Consider the following 18,610-nt stretch of genomic DNA (forward strand, 5'->3'; position numbering starts at 1 on the left):
ATGTACATAGATCCCTGAAAGTTGCCACCCAGGTAGGGAGGGTTGTTAAGAAGGCGTATGGTGTGTTAGCTTTTATTGGTAGAGGGATTGAGTTTAGGAGCCATGAGGTCATGTTGCAGCTATACAACGGCCGCATTTGGAGTATTGCGTGCAATTCTGGTCGCCGCATTACAGGAAGGATGTGGAAGCATTGGAAAGGGTGCAGAGGAGGTTTACCAGAATGTTGCCTGGTATGGAGGGAAGATCTTATGAGGAAAGGCTGAGGGACTTGAGGCTGTTTTCGTTAGAGAGAAGAAGGTTAAGAGGTGACTTAATTGAGGCATACAAGATGATCAGAGGATTGGATAGGATGGACAGTGAGAGCCCTTTTTCCTCGGATGGTGATGGCACGAGGGGACATACCTTTAAATTGAGGGGAGATAGATATAAGACACCTGTCAGAGGTAGGTTCTTTACTCAGCGAGTAGTAAGGGCATGGAATGCCCTGCCTGCAACAGTAGTGGACTCGCCAACACTATGGACATTCAAATGGTCATTGGATAGACATATGGACAATAAGAGAATAGTGTAGATGGGCTTTAGAGTGGTTTCACAGGTCGGCGCAACATTGAGGGCCGAAGGGCCTGTACTGCGCTGTAATGTTCTATGTTCTAATGTAAGCCTACATGTAACAATAAAAAGATGATGATTAACTCTGTGTTTGAATCCCTTGGCTTCTACCCCTGTCACAGGAACAAAACGGTCATTATCAAAGTGATAAGTGACATCTGTGTCTGTGACAAAGGTTTTCAACCTGTCTGTAGCCCTTGACAAAATTGACCACACTTCCCTCCTCAAACGCCTCTCTGCCTAGCTGAGTGGGATTGCATTTATTTATCGATTTACAGCCAGTGAATCATCTGCAAAGGCTCCTCTCCCTGCTCCTCCACCATTACCTCTGATACCCTGCACGATCTGTCCTTGGCTCTTCCTATTTCTCACTGACATTTCTCACCTGGGTGACATCATCTGAAAACACAGCGTCCGTTTTCATATGTAGACTAAAGACAGCCAGCTCTACCTCACCACCACCTCTCCTAACTCCTCAATTGTTATTAAATGATCAAGCTGCTTATCTGACATCCAGAACTGGATAAACATAAATTTCCTCCAATTGAATAGTGTTGGAGTATAGTGTTCAATTCTGGTCGCCACACTACCAGAAGGATGTGGAGGCTTTAGAGAGGGTGCAGAAGAGATTTACCAGAATGTTGCCTGGTATGGAGGGCATTAGCTATGAGGAGCGGTTGAATAAACTCGGTTTGTTCTCACTGGAACGAAGGAGGCTGAGGGGAGACCTGATAGAGGTATACAAAATTATGAGGGGCATAGACAGAGTGGATAGTCAGAGGCTTTTCCCCAGGGTAGAGGGGTCAATTACTAGGGGGCATAGGTTTAAGGTGAGAGGGGCAAGGTTTAGAGTAGATGTACGAGGCAAGTTTTTTTACGCAGAGGGTAGTGGGTGCCTGGAACTCGCTACCGGAGGAGGTGGTGGAAGCAGGGACGATAGTGACATTTAAGGGGCATCTTGACAAATACATGAATAGGATGGGAATAGAGGGATAGAAGATACCAGGAAGTGTAGAAGATTGTAGTTTAGTCGGGCAGCATGGTCGGCACGGGCTTGGAGGGCCGAAGGGCCTGTTCCTGTGCTGTACATTTCTTTGTTCTTTGAATATTAGGAAGCCATTATTTTTGGTTCCTGTGACAAACTCTTTTCCCTAGCCACTGACTGCATGCCTCCCCCTTGTAACTGTTGGAGGCTGAACTGGTCTTTTCACAACCTCAGGGTCATAAAGGGAGGTAGCGAGGAAGCAGGGAGTTATGGACAAGTAAGCCTAACATTGGTAGTGGGGAAAATGCTTGAATCCATTATCAAGGATTTTATAGCGGACCATTTAGAAAGCAGTGGCAGGATCAGTCAGAATCAGCATGGATTTATGAAGGGAAAATCATGCTTGACAAATCTGTTGGAATTCTTTGAAGGTGTAACCAGTACAGTCGACAAGGGGGAGCCAGTCGATGTGGTACATTTGGACTTTCAGAAGGCGTTTGACAAAGACCCGTATGAGAGATTATTGAGCAAAATTAAAGCGCATGGGATTGGGGGAAATATATTGAGGTGGGTAGAAAACTGGTTGGCAGAGAGGAAACAAAGAGTAGGGATTAATGAGTCCTTTTCAAATTGGCAGGCAGTAACTAGTGGGGTACCACAGGGATCCGTGCTGGGACCCCGGCTAGTCACAATATATACCAAAGTGCATAACCTCACACTTATCCAAATTATGCTGCATCTGCCATTGATTTTCCCACTCTCCCAACCTGTCCAGATCATGCTGTAGGATCCCTGCATCCTCGTTACAATTCACCCTCCCACCTAACTTGGTATCATCTGCAAACCTTGAGATGTTGCATTTTGTTCCCTCATCCAAATGATTGGAATCAAAAACAGGAAGGCAGATTACTATCTGAATGGCTGTAAATTGGGAGACGGGAGGGACCTGGGTGTCCTTGTGCACCAGTCACTGAAGGTAAGCATGCAGGTGCAGCAGGTGGTAAAGAAGGCTAATGGTACGTTGGCCTTCATTGCGAGAGGTTTCGAGTATAGAAGCAGGGATGTGTTGCTGCAATTATACAGGGCGTTGGTGAGGCCACACCTGGAGTATTGTGTGCAGTTTTGGTCTCCTTCTCTGAGGAAGGATGTTTTTGCTCTCGAGGGAGTGCAGCGAAGGTTTACCATTCTGATGCCAGGGATGGCGGGACTGTCATATGAGGAGAGATTGACTGTTGGGGTTGTTCTCGCTGCAGTTCAGAAGAATGAGGGGGGATCTCATAGAAACTTATAAAATTCTAACAGGACTAGAAGGGTAGATGCAGGGAAGATGTTCCCTTGGTGGGTGTGTCCAGAACCAGGGGTCACAGTCTGAGGATTCAGGGTAAACCATTTCGGACCGATATAAGGAGACATTTTTTCACATAAAGAGTGGTGAGCTTGTGGAATTCATTAGCATAGGAAGTATTTGATGCTAAAACTTTGAATACATTCAAGAGGTAGCTCGATATAGCACTTGGGGAGAATGGGATAAAAGGCTATCGGGAGAAAGTAGGATTAGGCTATTGAGTTGGGTGATCAGCCATGATCGTGATGAATGCCAGAGCAGGCTCGAAGGGCCAAAAGGCCTCTTCCTGCTCCTGTCTTCAAAAAAAAATCTGACTGAGATGAGTTCCGAATACATAACCAAACCATCACGAATATGCATACAAAGTGGCAAAGTTTAGTGGGAGACTTGAGGACTGGGAAATCTTTAGGGGGCAACAGAAAGCTATAAAGAAGAGTAAGATAGATTATGAGAGTAAACTTGCTCAGAATATAAAAACAGATAGTAAAATATTCTACAGATATATAAAACAAAAAAGAGCGGCTAAGGTAAATATTGGTCCTTTAGAGGATGAGAAGGGAGATTTAATAATGGGAGATGAGGAAATAGCTGAGGAACTGAACAGGTTTTTTGGGTCGGTCTGCACAGTGAAAGACACAAATAACGCAGGTCAAGGAGACACAGCCTGAGTGAGTGAGACACAGACAGAGTGAGAAGTTGGTAATTTGGTGCAGTGAGGTAACCAGGAAAGGTAAGTGGTTAATCTAATTTTGCTGTTTTTCAGTTAAAAGTGCAGTGTAGATTAGTGTCTGATTTGCTGAAGCTGCCCCCACCCTAATTGCTGAGAGGCAGTTATCTGGCAGTCACCTGAGGCCTGTTAAGGGGCACAGAGGTACACATTGTATTCTTCTCTTTGAAGTTTAGTGTGAGTCATCCTAAAGTCTGTATAAAAGACAGACAGAAAGCGCACATTAGTAAGCATTGCGCAGGTCAAGGAGACACAGCCTGAGTGAGTGAGACACAGACAGAGTGAGAATTTGGTAATTTGGTGCAGTGAGGTAACCAGGAAAGGTAAGTGGTTAATCTAATTTTGCTGTTTTTCAGTTAAAAGTGCAGTGTAGATTAGTGTCTGATTGGCTGAAGCTGCCCCCACTCTAATTGCTGAGAGGCAGTTATCTGGCAGTCACCTGAGGCCTGTTAAGGGGCACAAAGGTACACATTGTATTCTTCTCTTTGAAGTTTTAGTGTGAGTCATCCTAAAGTCTGTATAAAAGACAGACAGAACGCGCACATTAGTAAGCATTGCGCAGGTCAAGGAGACACAGCCTGAGTGAGTGAGACACAGACAGAGTGAGAATTTGGTAATTTGGTGCAGTGAGGTAACCAGGAAAGGTAAGTGGTTAATCTAATTTTGCTGTTTTTCAGTTAAAAGTGCAGTGTAGGTTAGTGTCTGATTGGCTGAAGCTGCCCCCACCCTAATTGCTGAGAGGCAGTTATCTGGCAGTCACCTGAGGCCTGTTAAGGGGCACAAAGGTACACATTGTATTCTGCTCTTTGAAGTTTTAGTGTGAGTCATCCTAAAGTCTGTATAAAAGACAGACAGAAAGCGCACTTAGCATTAAGCACTTAAGCATTGCGCTGGTCAAGGAGACACAGCCTGAGTGAGTGAGACACAGACAGAGTGAGAAATCGTAATTTGGTGCAGTGAGGTAATTCGGTGAAGAGTGGGAGAAGTGCTTTTTCCCGACTGTTTTGTTCTCTCTCTTTCTTCGGGCCTAATTTCGGGAGCCGTTTGGAGGAGGAGGAGCAGTCTCTGTGAGTATAAAAACCTAACGGTAGCTTCCTGTTTTCCAGTTTTTCCCCCAAAAGTGACGTCAGAGGGAAGCTGTGATCTGATCGGTTGATAGCAAATCTGCCCCAAATTTTTTTAAAAATGCAGCTAAACTCGTAAACTTAAATTAAACTAATTAATTAATTAGTGATGGATGGTCAGGTGATGTGCTTGAGCTGCTTGATGTGGGAGCTGGCAGATCCCATTGTGAGCTGCAGCGACCACATCTGCAGTAAGTGTTGGCTGCTCGAAGAGCTCCGGCTCAGAGTTGATGAGCTGGAGTCTGAGCTTCAAACACTGAGGCACATCCGGGAGGGGGAGACTTACCTGGACACTGTTTCAGGAGGCAGTCACACCTGTCAGAGTAAGTAGTTTAAATCCTGCCAGTGGCCAGGGACAGCAGGGTGTGACTGCAAGTCAGGCAGGTAAAGGGAACCAGCAGTCAGGAACTCAGGAGCCTCAGCCCTTGACCCTGTCCAACAGGTATGAGGCACTTGCTCCCTGTGTGGATGGCGAACAGGGCTGCAGGAAGGATTAGTCAGCTGACCAAGGCACCATGGTTCAGCAGGCCATTCAAGGGGAGGGAGTAAATAGGCAAGTTGTAGGGGATTCTATTATCAGGGGGATAGATAGTATCCTTTGTGAGCAGGATAAAGAGTCCCACATGGTATGTTGCCTGCCCGGTGCTAGGGTGCGGGGCATCTCTGACCGGCTTGAAAGGATACTGGAGAGGGAGGGGGAGGATCCAGTTGTTGTGGTCCATGTCGGTACCAACAGCATAGGCAAGTCTAGGAAAGAGGACCTGTTTAGAGATTATAAAGAGCTAGGATTCAAATTAAAAAACAGGTCCTCAAGTGTCATAATCTCCGGATTACTGCCCGAGCCACGTGCAAATTGGCATAGGGAGGCAAGAATAAGGGAAGTTAACACGTGGCTGAAAGAATGGTGTGGGAAAGAGGGGTTCCTTTTCATGGGACACTGGCATCAGTTTTGGGACAGGGGGGACCTATACCGTTGGGATGGTCTCCGCCTGAACCGAGCTGGGACCAGAGTTCTGGCGAAAAGAGTAAATAGGGTGGTCAATAGGACTTTAAACTAAAGATTGGGGGGGAAGGGAAAGTCAGGGAACCAAGAGGTGAAGTAATCAGTGGGAAGCATAGCTGCTTAGGAATACAAAAAAGCACGAAAAGACAAAACTCAGGAGAGGTTACGATAGTCCCCATCCCACAAAATATGACATAGTGTATGGAAAGGCTCAGTAAACCAAGTCCACCACACTAAGAAAACAAAAAGGGACGGTCAATAGAGAATTAAAGGTGCTATATTTAAATGCACGCAGTGTACGGAACAAGGTAGATGAGCTTGTGGCCCAGATTGTGACTGGCAGGTATGATGTGGTAGGCATCACAGAGACATGGTTGCAGGGGGTTCAGGACTGGCATTTAAACATCCAGGGATTCATAACCTATCGAAAAGACAGAGAGGTGGGCAGAGGGGGCGGGGTTGCCTTGTTAATTAGGAATGAAATTAAATCAATAGCACTAAACGACATAGGGTCAGATGATGTGGAGTCTGTGTGGGTAGAGTTGAGGAACCACAAAGGCAAAAAAACCATAATGGGAGTTATGTACAGGCCTCCTAACAGTGGTCAGGACCGGGGGCACAAAATGCACCACAAAATAGAAAGTGCATGTCAGAAAGGCAAGGTCACAGTGATCATGGGGGACTTCAATATGCAGGTGGACTGGGTAAATAATGCTGCCAGTGGACCCAAGGAAAGGGAATTCATTGAATGTTTACAGGAGGGCTTTTTGGAACAGCTTGTGATGGAGCCCACAAGGGGACAGGCCATCCTGGACTTAGTGTTATGTAATGAGCCAGACTTGATTAAAGATCTTTAAGTAAGGGAACACTTAGGAGGCAGTGATCATAATATGGTAGAATTCAATCTCCAATTTGAAAGAAAGAAGGTAGAATCAGATGTAAAGGTGTTACAGTTAAATAAAGGTAACTACAGGGGCATGAGTGAGGAACTGACGAAAATCGACTGGGAGCAGAGCCTAGTGGGAAAGACAGTAGAACAGCAATGGCAGGAGTTTCTGGGAGTAATTGAGGACACAGTACAGAGGTTCATCCCAAAGAAAAGAAAGGTTATCAGAGGGGGGGATTAGGCAGCCATGGCTGACAAAGGAAGTTAGGGAATGCATCAAAGCAAAAGAGAAAGCCTATAATGTGGCAAAGAATAGTGGGAAGTCAGAAGATTGGGAAGGCTACAAAAACAAACAGAGGATAACAAAGAGAGAAATAAGGAAAGAGAGGATCAAATATGAAGGTAGGCTAGCCAGTAACATTAGGAATGATAGTAAAAGTTTCTTTAAATACATTAAAAACAAACGGGAGGCAAAAGTTGACATTGGGCCGCTCCAAAATGACGCTGGTAATTTTGTGATGGGAGACAAGGAAATCGCTGAGGAACTAAATAGTACTTTGCGTCAGTCTTCACAGTAGAATATCCCAACAATTCCGGAGAGTCAGGGGGCAGAGTTGAATATGGTAGCCATCACAAAGGAGAACGTGCTAGAGAAACTAAGAGGTCTAAAAATTGATAAATCTCCGGGCCCAGATGGGCTACATCCTAGAGTTCTAAAGGAGATAGCTGAAGAAATAGCGGAGGCATTAGTTACGATCTTTCAAAAGTCACTGGAGTCAGGGAAAGTCCCAGAGGATTGGAAAATCGCAGTTGTAACCTCCCTGTTCAAGAAGGGAACAAGGAAAAAAATGGAAAATTATAGGCCAATTAGCCTAACCTCGGTTGTTGGCAAGATTCTAGAATCCATTGTTAAGGATGAGATTTCTAAATTCTTGGAAGTGCAGGGTCGGATTAGGACAAATCAGCATGGATTTAGTAAGGGGAGGTTGTGCCTGACAAACCTGTTAAGAGTTCTTTGAAGAGATAACAAATAGGTTAGACCAAGGAGAGCCAATGGATGTTATCTATCTTGACTTCCAAAAGGCCTTTGATAAGGTGCCTCACGGGAGACTGCTGAGTAAAATAAGGGCCCATGGTATTCGAGGCAAGGTACTAACATGGATTGACGATTGGCTGTCAGGCAGAAGGCAGAGAGTTGAGATAAAAGGTTCTTTTTCGGAATGGCAACCAGTGACGAGTGGTGTCCCGCAGGGTTCAGTGTTGGGGCCACAGCTGTTCTCTTTATATATTAACGATCTAGATGACGGGACTGGGGGCATTCTGGCTAAGTTTGCCGGTGATACAAAGATAGGTGGAGGGGCAGGTAGTATGGAGGAGGTGGGGAGGCTCCAGAAAGATTTAGACAGTTTAGGAGAGTGGTCCAAGAAATGGCTGATGAAATTCAACGTGGGCAAGTGCGAGGTCTTGCACTTTGGAAAAAAGAATAGAGGCATGGACTATTTTCTAAACGGTGACAAAATTCATAATGCTGAAGTGCAAAGGGACTTGGGAGTCCTAGTCCAGGATTCGCTAAAGGTAAACTTGCAGGTTGAGTCCGTAATTAAGAAAGCAAATGCAATGTTGTCATTCATCTCAAGAGGCTTGGAATATAAAAGCAGGGATGTACTTCTGAAGCTTTATAAAGCATTAGTTAGGCCCCATTTAGAATACTGTGAACAATTTTGGGCCCCACACCTCAGGAAGGACATACTGGCACTGGAGCGGGTCCAGCGGAAATTCACACGGATGATCCCAGGAATGGTAGGCCTAACATACGATGAACGTCTGAGGATCCTGGGATTATATTCATTGGAGTTTAGGAGGTTGAGGGGAGATCTAATAGAAACTTACAAGATAATGAATGGCTTAGATAGGGTGAATGTCGGGAAGTTGTTTCCATTAGCAGGGGAGGCGAGGACCCGGGGGCACAGCCTTAGAATAAAAGGGAGTCACTTTAGAACAGAGATGAGGAGAAAATTCTTCAGCCAGAGAGTGGTGGGTCTGTGGAATTCATTGCCACAGAGGGCGGTGGAGGCCGGGACGTTGAGTGTCTTTAAGACAGAAGTTGATAAATTCTTGATTTCTCGAGGAATTAAGGGCCATGGAGAGAGAGCGGGTAAATGGAGTTGAAATCAGCCATGATTGAATGGTGGAGTGGACTTGATGGGCCGAATGGCCTTACTTCCGCTCCTATGTCTTATGGTCTTATAATAACATGCCAGTGACTGATAGAAATGAGGCTATGACAGGTGAGGACCTTGAGAGGATAGTCTTTTTTTATCATATATAATTTACAGTGCAGAAGGAGGCCATTCGGCCCATCGAGTCTGCACCGGCTCTTGGAAAGAGCACCCTACCCAAGGTCAACACCTCCACCTTATCCCCATAACCCAGTAAACCCACCCAACACTAAGGGCGATTTTGGACACTAAGGGCAATTTATCATGGCCAATCCACCTAACCTGCACATCTTTGGACTGTGGGAGGAAATTGGAGCACCCGGAGGAAACCCACGCACACACGGGGAGGACGTGCAGACTCCGCACAGACAGTGACCCAAGCCGGAATCGAACCTGGGATCCTGGAGCTGTGAAGCAATTGTGCTATCCACAAGGCTGCCGTGCTGCCCCACTAGTTATCACTAAGGAGGTAGTGATGGGCAAGCTAATGGGGCTAAAGTTAGACAAGTCTCCTGGCGCTGATGGAATGCATCCCAGAGTGCTAAAAGTGATGGCTAGGGAATTTGCAAATGCACTAGTGATAATTTACCAAAATTCACTAGACTCTGGGGTGGTCCGGCGGATTGGAAAAGAGCAAACGTGACACCATTGTTTAAAAAAGGAGGTAGGCAGAAAGTGGGTAATTATAGGCCAGTGAGCTTAACTTCGGTAGTAGGGAAGATGCTGGAATCTATCATCAAGGAAATAGCGAGGCATCTGGATGGAAAAGGTCCCATTTGTAGACGCAGCATGGGTTCATAAAGGGCAGGTCGTGCCTAACTAATTTAGTGGAATTTTTTGAGGACATTACCAGTGTGGTAGATAACGGGGAGCCAATGGATGTGGTATATCTGGATTTCCAGAAAGCCTTTGACAAGGTGCCACACAAAAGGTTGCTGCATAAGATAAAGATGCATGGCATTAAGTAGTAGCATGGATAGAGGATTGGTTAATTAATAGAAAGCAAAGAGTGGGGATTAATGGGTGTTTCTCTGGTTGGCAATCAGTAGCTAGTGGTGTCCCTCAGGGATCAATGTTGGGCCCACAATTGTTCACAGTTTACATAGATGATTTGGAGTTGGGGACCAAGGGCAATGTGTCCAAGTTTGCATATGACACTAAGATGAGTGGTAAAGGAAAAAGTGCAGAGGATACTGGAAGTCTGCAGGGGAATTTGGATAGGCTAAGTGAATGGGCTAGGGTCTGGTAGATGGAATACAATGTTGACAAATGTGAGGTTATCCATTTTGGTAGGAATAACAGCAAAAAGGATTATTATTTAAATTATAAAATATTAAAACATGCTGCTGTGCAGAGAGACCTGGGTGTGCTAGTGCATGAATCGCAAAAAGTTGGTTTACAGGTGCAACAGGTGATTAAGAAGGCGAATGGAATTTTGTCCTTCATTGCTAGAGGGATGGAGTTTACGGCTAGGGAGGTTATGCTGCAATTGTTTAAGGTGTTAGTGAGGCCACACCTGGAGTATTGTGTTCAGTTTTGGTCTCCTTACTTGAGAAAGGACGTACTGGCACTGGAGGATGTGCAGAGGAGATTCACTAGGTTAATCCCAGAGCTGAAGGGGTTGGATTACGAGGAGAGGTTGAGTAGACTGGGACTGTACTCTTTGGAATTTTGAAGGATGAGAGGGGATCTTATAGAAACATATAAAATTATGAAGGGAATAGATAGGATAGATGCGGGCAGGTTGTTTCCACTGGCGGGTGAAAGCAGAACTAGGGGGCATTGCCTCAAAATAAGGGGAAGTAGATTTAGGACTGAGTTTAGGAGGAACTTCTTTACCCAAAGGGTTGTGAATCTATGGAATTCCTTGCCCAGTGAAGCAGTTGAGGCTCCTTCATTAAATGTTTTTAAGATAAGGATAGATAGTTTTTTGAAGAATAAAGGGATTAAGGGTTATGGTGTTCGGGCCAGAAAGTGGAGCTGAGTCCAAAAAAGATCAGCCATGATCTCATTTAATGGCGGAGCAGGCTCGAGGGGCCAGATGGCCTACTCCTGCTCCTAGTTCTTATGTTCTTATGAAATCTTCCTGTTCCCACCTCCATGACAATGTTGGTTTCCACCACATTTGTTGCTGAAACCCTTAGCAATGCTCTCACTTCCCAAAGTGCACCCAACATAAAAGCCGAGTTCATCAAACGTCTGCTACCACTCTATTCAATCTCACACAAATTCCTGTTGAACAATCACCTGCATACTTGCCACGTTGGTTATTCCTACACTGTTGCAAGCCAAGCAACTCTTCGGCTGTAAAGTTAACTTCTTCATTTCAAATCCTTCCATCACCCTCCCTATCTCAATAACCTCCTCCTGCCACACAACAACCTGATTTATCTCCCTCCCCATCTCTATACAAACTCCCCTGCCACGCACAGCCTGATATATCTCCATATCTCCATACAAACTCCTCCTGCCTCACATAGCCTGATATACCTCCCTCCCTATCTTTATAAAACTCCTCCTGCCACACGGCAGTTTCCAAGACTGCTCTTCCCATTTTAAAGTTTTACATATCCTTTCATAAAATGTATGTGCATATTTCTAATGGTAAATGACTATGTAAAGATGACAGACTGCACCTTAGCCTCACTGAGGGGGTTAAATAAAGAATAACCAGTTTGCATGATAATAGCATTTAGTAAATTATTTGTTAATCGCCTGTGGCATTGCACATGGAAATAGCTGTCTTTTCCTTTCCTTCAACAATCTTGTTCTCTTTTTCTCCCAGATCCAATCCCTCTCCATGTCTTTCTCACTCTCTCTTTCCTCCAACCCATATTTCTCTCACCAACCCTAGCTCTCCTTGTCTCCTCTCCAACCATTTCTCTCTCCTTCTGAACCCCAGTCTCACTCTCTCTTTCCTCAACCATTTCTCTGTCTCTTCTCCATAATCCGAGTCTCTCTCCACAAGTGTCTCACTCTCTCTCCCCCCCAACCCCAGTCAGTGTATCTGTAGTGATACAGGCCGGTGAGCCTTACTTCAGTGGTAGGGAAATTACTGGAGAGAATTCTTCGAGACAGGATCTACTCCCATTTGGAAGCAAATGGACGTATTAGTGAGAGGCAGCACGGTTTTGTGAAGGGGAGGTCGTGTCTCACTAACTTGATAAGAGTTTTTTGAGGAGGTCACTAAGATGATTGATGCAGGTAGGGCAGTAGATGTTGTCTATATGGACTTCAGTAAGGCCTTTGACAAGGTCCCTCATGGTAGACTAGTACAAAAGGTGAAGTCACACGGGATCAGGGATGAGCTGGCAAGGTGGATACAGAACTGGCTAGGCCATAGAAGGCAGAGGGTAGCAATGGAGGGATGCTTTTCTAATTGGAGGGCTGTGACCAGTGGTGTTCCACAGGGATCAGTGCTGGGACCTTTGCTCTTTGTAGTATATATAAATGATTTGGAGGAAAATGTAACTGGTCTGATTAGTAAGTTTGCAGACGACACAAAGGTTGGTGGAATTGCGGATAGCGATGAGGACTGTCTGAGGATACAGCAGGATTTAGATTGTCTGGAGACTTGGGCGGAGAGATGGCAGATGGAGTTTAATCCGGACAAATGTGAGGTAATGCATTTTGGAAGGTCTAATGCAGGTAGGGAATATACAGTGAATGGTAAAACCCTCAAGAGTATTGAAAGTCAAAGAGATCTAGGAGTACAGGTCCACAGGTCATTGAAAGGGGCAACACAGGTGGAGAAGGTAGTCAAGAAGGCATACGGCATGCTTGCCTTCATTGGCCGGGGCATTGAGTATAAGAATTGGCAAGTCATGTTGCAGCTGTATAGAACCTTAGTTAGGCCACACTTGGAGTATAGTGTTCAATTCTGGTCGCCACACTACCAGAAGGATGTGGAGGCTTTAGAGAGGGTGCAGAAGAGATTTACCAGAATGTTGCCTGGTATGGAGGGCATAAGCTATGAAGAGCGATTGAATAAACTCGGTTTGTTCTCACTGGAACGAAGGAGGTTGAGGGGCGACCTGATAGAGGTATACAAAATTATGAGGGGCATAGACAGAGTGGATAGTCAGAGGCTTTTCCCCAGGGTAGAGGGGTCAATTACTAGGGGGCATAGGTTTAAGGTGAGAAGGGCAAGGTTTAGAGTAGATGTACGAGGCAAGTTTTTTACGCAGAGGGTAGTGGGTGCCTGGAACTCGCTACCGGAGGAGGTAGTGGAAGCAGGGACGATAGGGACATTTAAGGGGCATCTTGACAAATATATGAATAGGATGGGAATAGAAGGATACGGACCCAGGAAGTGTAGAAGATTGTATTTTAGTCGGGCAGCATGGTCGGCACGGGCTTGGAGGGCCTGTTCCTGTGCTGTACATTTCTTTGTTCTTTGTATCTCTCCCTTTACTCTCTAACCTATCTCCATCTCTTCCTCTCCAACTTGCCTTTTCCTCACATCACCTCCTTTCTCTCCTTCTCCTTCTCAAGCACGGTCTCTCTCTTTCCTCACCATCTCACCTTTACAGGCTCTCCTCTTTGATCCCAGGCTTTCTGTCTCCAACTATAATAATAATACTACTTTTTATTGTCACATGTAGCTTACATTAACACTGCAAAGAAGTTACTGTGAAAATCCCAACTGTGACTATCCTCCCTCTCTGCCACTCTTCCTGCTTCCTGTGTCTCTACCTGACCCCAAGATTTCTCTATAGGGAAAACGTAAAGCATCCAGTGCCAGACTGCAACCAGACTGACCAGTTTACAGGCACTTCTTGTAAAAGTGTGCACATAGGAGTGTGCATTGGAAAATATTGGCACTAGATGTGGTAATAATGTGACAAAAGGGATTGAAAGTTTTAATGTTAAACTGTCTTAATTTGAAACTGGGAAGAGAGACGAGTATAGAGGCATCAGGACGAATGCTTTCTCTGGGGTCTCCCACCTGAGTCCAGCATCAATGGGTGGTGGGAGGGAGTTGGGTGGGTGCGATCGGAGAACGTGTTCAGAGACCTTTGGCAATGATCTCCAGTGATGTTGTTGTGGATCTTAATTGGGATCTGGAATCTGTAACTCAGAGGAGGCTCCAGGAGGAAACTCAGATAAATATTTCCAATTCATGTGCCGTGGCCTCTCTTGACCCTGGATCCACTCCATCCACATACTTCCCAATTGAAACTGGAACTGTGTATGCCACACCAACTAAGGTTAAAATCAGGGCTTAACACAACTCTCAGTTACACTGATCCAGGTCAAACTAAATACAGCACAAATAATACAAGGCATCAGCTAATAGGAAAGTGCATCTGGGAATTGCAGCTCATATTCCTGGTTCTGACAGAGTTCACACTCACCTTGCTGTAGACTGCTCTGCAGGTGGTTTACAATCGCAGTCAGTATAGTGGAGAGGTTCATCACCTGGGAACACTGTGCCAGGGCTAGGGTGAACAGCTCGTTCCAGCAGGCACGCACCAGGCTCGTGTTACAGTCCTGACTGAAAAATGTAACACATTCAAATTTAAACACTGCCCACTCACATTCTAACACCAAATCTTCACAGGCTGCCCCCATCTTTGTTGTGTATAGCATTAAGTACTCATCAGCAGCCAGTCAGGACAGAACTAACTTGATTTACACCTCCCAGAGAGGTAGGATACCAAAATCCTCAGCTCTTGCAATATATTACACTCACATCCCACAAAACACAACTTGTGCATGTACATTTTAATCTATATAATTCCCCAGAAGCAATGGGTGGAATTCTCCCATCCATGGTGGGCTTGGTGCGGGGCGGGAGCGCTGAATCTGGTGAGAGCCAGAAAGCCAATAAAACCCTGGCTTAAAATCACGTTTCATAATGGCGGGTCGATCTTTCTGCTAGCTGGTGGCATGAACTCCATTTGCATTCATTTGCATTCATGATTGCTCATTAGAAAGCTGCCCATCAGGCCTCCCAATATTGCATCACGCCAGCGGGAAGTCATGTTAGTCTCAAATCCGATTGCTAATGAGTGGTGTGCTGAAGGCAATTCTAGGGGTACTAAGGGGTAAATAGTAATAAAACTTAATTTCAAGGCTAATTTCAAGCTAAATTAGTTCACTGTATTGTATTTGAGGCCTATAAAAGGGGACACTACTCAGTGCCAGCTTGTCTGCACTGTGAGTGCCTGCTTGGCTGAACGAGAGTGCTTTTGGAGTTAGGTGAACAACAGGGAGTTAGGTGAAACTCCGATGTGCTCCTTTCCTGCCCGGACATAGACTGAGCTCCATACTCAGTCTTTTCAGTTGAACCTTCTCCCAAAGTTTCAAACACACCAAGGTCGGATTCCTGTTCTCAATTTCACTGTCACAGTGAAACAGTTGTGAGTATAAAATGTGTTTTTGTTTGGAGGAGGGGAATAACTGAGAAACAGCACAAATAAGTGGAAGTCAGGGTCTTTATACTGTCATGGGAGTATCCCTTTAAGAAATGTTTTTGTCTTATCACATGGCTTCAGCGATGTCATTGTGTGGGTGGAGCTGGACTGTGGCTCTGGGTTTTTACTTTCGTTTTGTGTTGGGAGCTGGGCTGTGGATCTGGGTTTTACTTTCGCTTTGAGTTTGAACTGGTGTTCTGAACAGACTGAAAAAAGAAGTCTCTCTGTATTTTAAAAGCTGTTTCCAGACTGCTAGATAACTTGAAACAAAATAATTGTTTTTTGGACGAAATTCTACTGTTTTGAAAAGGACACAAGAGCATCCAAACTAGGTCTTGAGTGCTGTGTGCTGAGCCACACCTTTGAAAAGGGGTTTCTGGTTTGTGGGACCTTATTATCAAATTGGAACAGTTAAAGGGGGGGATTTATTCAGAGTGATACATAGATTACTGTGTGGGGTATTTATGTTTGTAGTTGATAAAAATGTTCACTGTGTGTGATTAAAAGTGCTTAAGGCCTCTGTTGAATAATATCTGAAAGGCAGGCCCTTGTGCTAATCATAACCAAAATCGATAAACAGTTGTAGGTCAGGTGAACTCCATGATATACTTTGGAGTTTTCTAAACCCTGGCCCAGAACATTACTAAAGTAATACAAGTAAACAAAGTAGGGTAAGGAAAGTAAAGTTAAAGTAAGGGAGATAAGTAAATAGTATTATTATATAGCTAATTTTTATGTTAAATGGGGATAAATCAGGGATAGTCACGGCAGGAGAGTATAATGTGGAAAATCATGGAAGCTTCAGTTGTCTCTGGTGACCACGTGTGCAGGAAGTGTGTCCAACTACAGCTTCTGGCTAACTGCATTTCGGAGCTGGAATGCAGAGCATGTCGTGGATAGCACTTTCAGTGAGATGGTCACTCCACAAGTGAAGATTGAACAGGCAGAAAGGGCGATCACCAAGCTGAGTAGAGGAAGGCAGATAGTGCAGGAGTCCCCTGGGACCACCCCCCTTTTCTAACAGATATCTGTTTTGGATACTGTTGGGGGAGATGACTGTGTAGCGGAATGTAGCGGCAGCGAACTTCATGGCACCATGAGTGGGTCCGCTGCTCAAGAGAAGAGGAGGAAGAATGCCAGGGCTATAGTGGTAGGGGATTCAATTGTAAGGGGAACAGACAGGTTTTTCCGTGGCTGCAAAAGAAACTCCAGGATGGTATGTTGCCTCACTGGTGCCAGGGCCAGGGATGTCACTGCAGGGCAAACTGAAGGGGGAGGGCAAACAGACAGATATCATGGTACACATTGGTAGCAATGATTTAGGCAGATAAAAAGGTGAGTTCCTGAAAGTAGAGTTTAGGGAGCTAGGTCGTAGATTAAAAAACAGGACCAGATTTCTGGATTACTTCAGGTGCCACGTGCCAGTGAGTATAGAAATAGGTTAGCCCAGATGAATGTGTGGCTGGAGAAATGGTGCAGGAGGGAGGGCTTTAGATGTTTGGACACTGGGAACATTTTTGGGGGCGGTGGGACCTGTACAAGGTTGCACCTGAAATTAAATGGGATCAGTGTCCTTGCGGGGATTTGCTAGTGCTGTTGGGGGGGGGTTAAACTTGACAGGAGCCTGGGATCCTGAGAGAAGGTTCAGCAGGGATAGATATAGTCAAAATAAGAGGAGACGTCAAGTGAGTCAGAAAAGCCTAGAATGTTTAGACCAGCTAAGAAAATTTGGCAAGATTGAATGCAAGAATTTAATGCAAGGAGTCTAACAAACAAGGCGGATGAAAAATGGGGTATGATGTCACTGACACATGATTGAGAGATGGGCAGGATTGGCAGCTCAATATTCCAGAATACAGGATCTTCAGGCGAGATAGGGAAGGAGGTAGAAGGGCGTGTCACAATTTTGATCTGGCAATCAATTACAGTAGTAAGGAGGGACAACATAGAATCATAGAATTTACAGTGCAGAAGGAGGCCATTCAGCCCATCAAGTCTGCACCGGCTCTTGGAAAGAGCACCCTACCAAGGTCCACATCTCCACCCTATCCCCATAAATCAGTAACCCCACCCAACACTAAGGGCAATTTTGGACACTAAGGACAATTTAGCATGGCCAATCCACCTAACCTGCACATCTTTGGACTGTGGGAGGAAACCGGAGGACCCGGAGGAAACTCACGCAGACACGGGGAGGATGTGAAGACTCCGCACAGACAGTGACCCAAGCTGGGAATCGAACCTGGGACCCTGGAGCTGTGAAGCAATTGTGCTATCCACAATGCTACCGTGCGGCCCTATATGGGTAGAATTTAAAAACCAAAAATGAGCAATCACATTGTTGAAAGTGTTCTATAAGCTCCTAATAATCTGAAAGACACAGATGAGCAGATATGTTGGCAAATTTCAGAGAAGTGTAAAAGTAGGTAGTGATAGTGGGGGATTCAATTTCCCCAATGTTAACTGGGGTAGCCATAGTGTGAAAGGTTTAGAGGGAGCGAAATTCTTTAAAAAAATTTATTTTTATTCATATTTTCTGGGGAGCGGAATTTTTAAAATGCATCTGTGAATTTTCGTTTCCCTTCAGTCCAGATGAAATGATCAATCGAACACCAAGTTACTTCAACAAACGTACGTTTATTCACGGCCGGGACTTCACCACTGTATTTCAAAGAGTGTCTACAGTAGCAAGCCGAAGTTAATACAGCAGACAATTACTTATATAATTAAATGACAATGTTTCCTTCCTAAGGACAGCCCCTTTAGAGGAGGCCTGAGAATTACAGCATTCTGTGGTTCTCAGCTAAATATAGTTATCTGTAGAATTAGAAACAATTCCCAAGGCCGTGTTTTGTTACGGCAACTGTCTAGCGCAAAAACATAAGCGATAACAAAATGCCTTGAAATTCCATTAGACTGAAAACTCTGTTTGACATTTCATTTTCCCATCAAGCTCTATTCTAGTTTAAGCCATATTCTCATTCCCCCCTTTTATCATTTCATGATAACTTCTAATCTATAGCCAATCGTCTCAGTCTCTTCCATTCTATCTGTACTTCTATCATTTTCTTACGTTCCTCTGCACTTTCACATCCATTAACTCTTCAAGGTGCACTTCATGTTGCTGCATTAACTGTTGAGAAATTACTGCTGCACTGACACTTTTACACAAGCATTTCATTAGGAAGCTAAGCATAATTATTACAAGTATTACAACTACCAGGATTATTAATCCATGCACCAGGTAAGACCCCCATGATCCGACAAATAACCAATCTAACCACCCATCCCTT

At 44.9% G+C, this 18,610-nt stretch overlaps 1 protein-coding gene across 5 annotated transcripts in view; it reads right to left on the reverse strand.

Moving 5' to 3' along the window:
* nr2c2 (nuclear receptor subfamily 2, group C, member 2) overlaps nt 1-18,610 on the reverse strand; it is a 618,321-nt gene that overhangs the window by 37,930 nt on the left and 561,781 nt on the right. For all 5 annotated transcript variants that reach the window (XM_072471978.1, XM_072471981.1, XM_072471979.1 and 2 more), the window contains one exon: nt 14,256-14,395. In XM_072471978.1, coding sequence (XP_072328079.1) covers nt 14,256-14,395 — 140 coding nt within the window. The remainder of the gene's footprint in view (nt 1-14,255; nt 14,396-18,610) is intronic.

This window comes from Scyliorhinus torazame, chromosome 13 (assembly GCF_047496885.1).
Source record: "Scyliorhinus torazame isolate Kashiwa2021f chromosome 13, sScyTor2.1, whole genome shotgun sequence".
Taxonomy (NCBI): domain Eukaryota; kingdom Metazoa; phylum Chordata; class Chondrichthyes; order Carcharhiniformes; family Scyliorhinidae; genus Scyliorhinus; species Scyliorhinus torazame.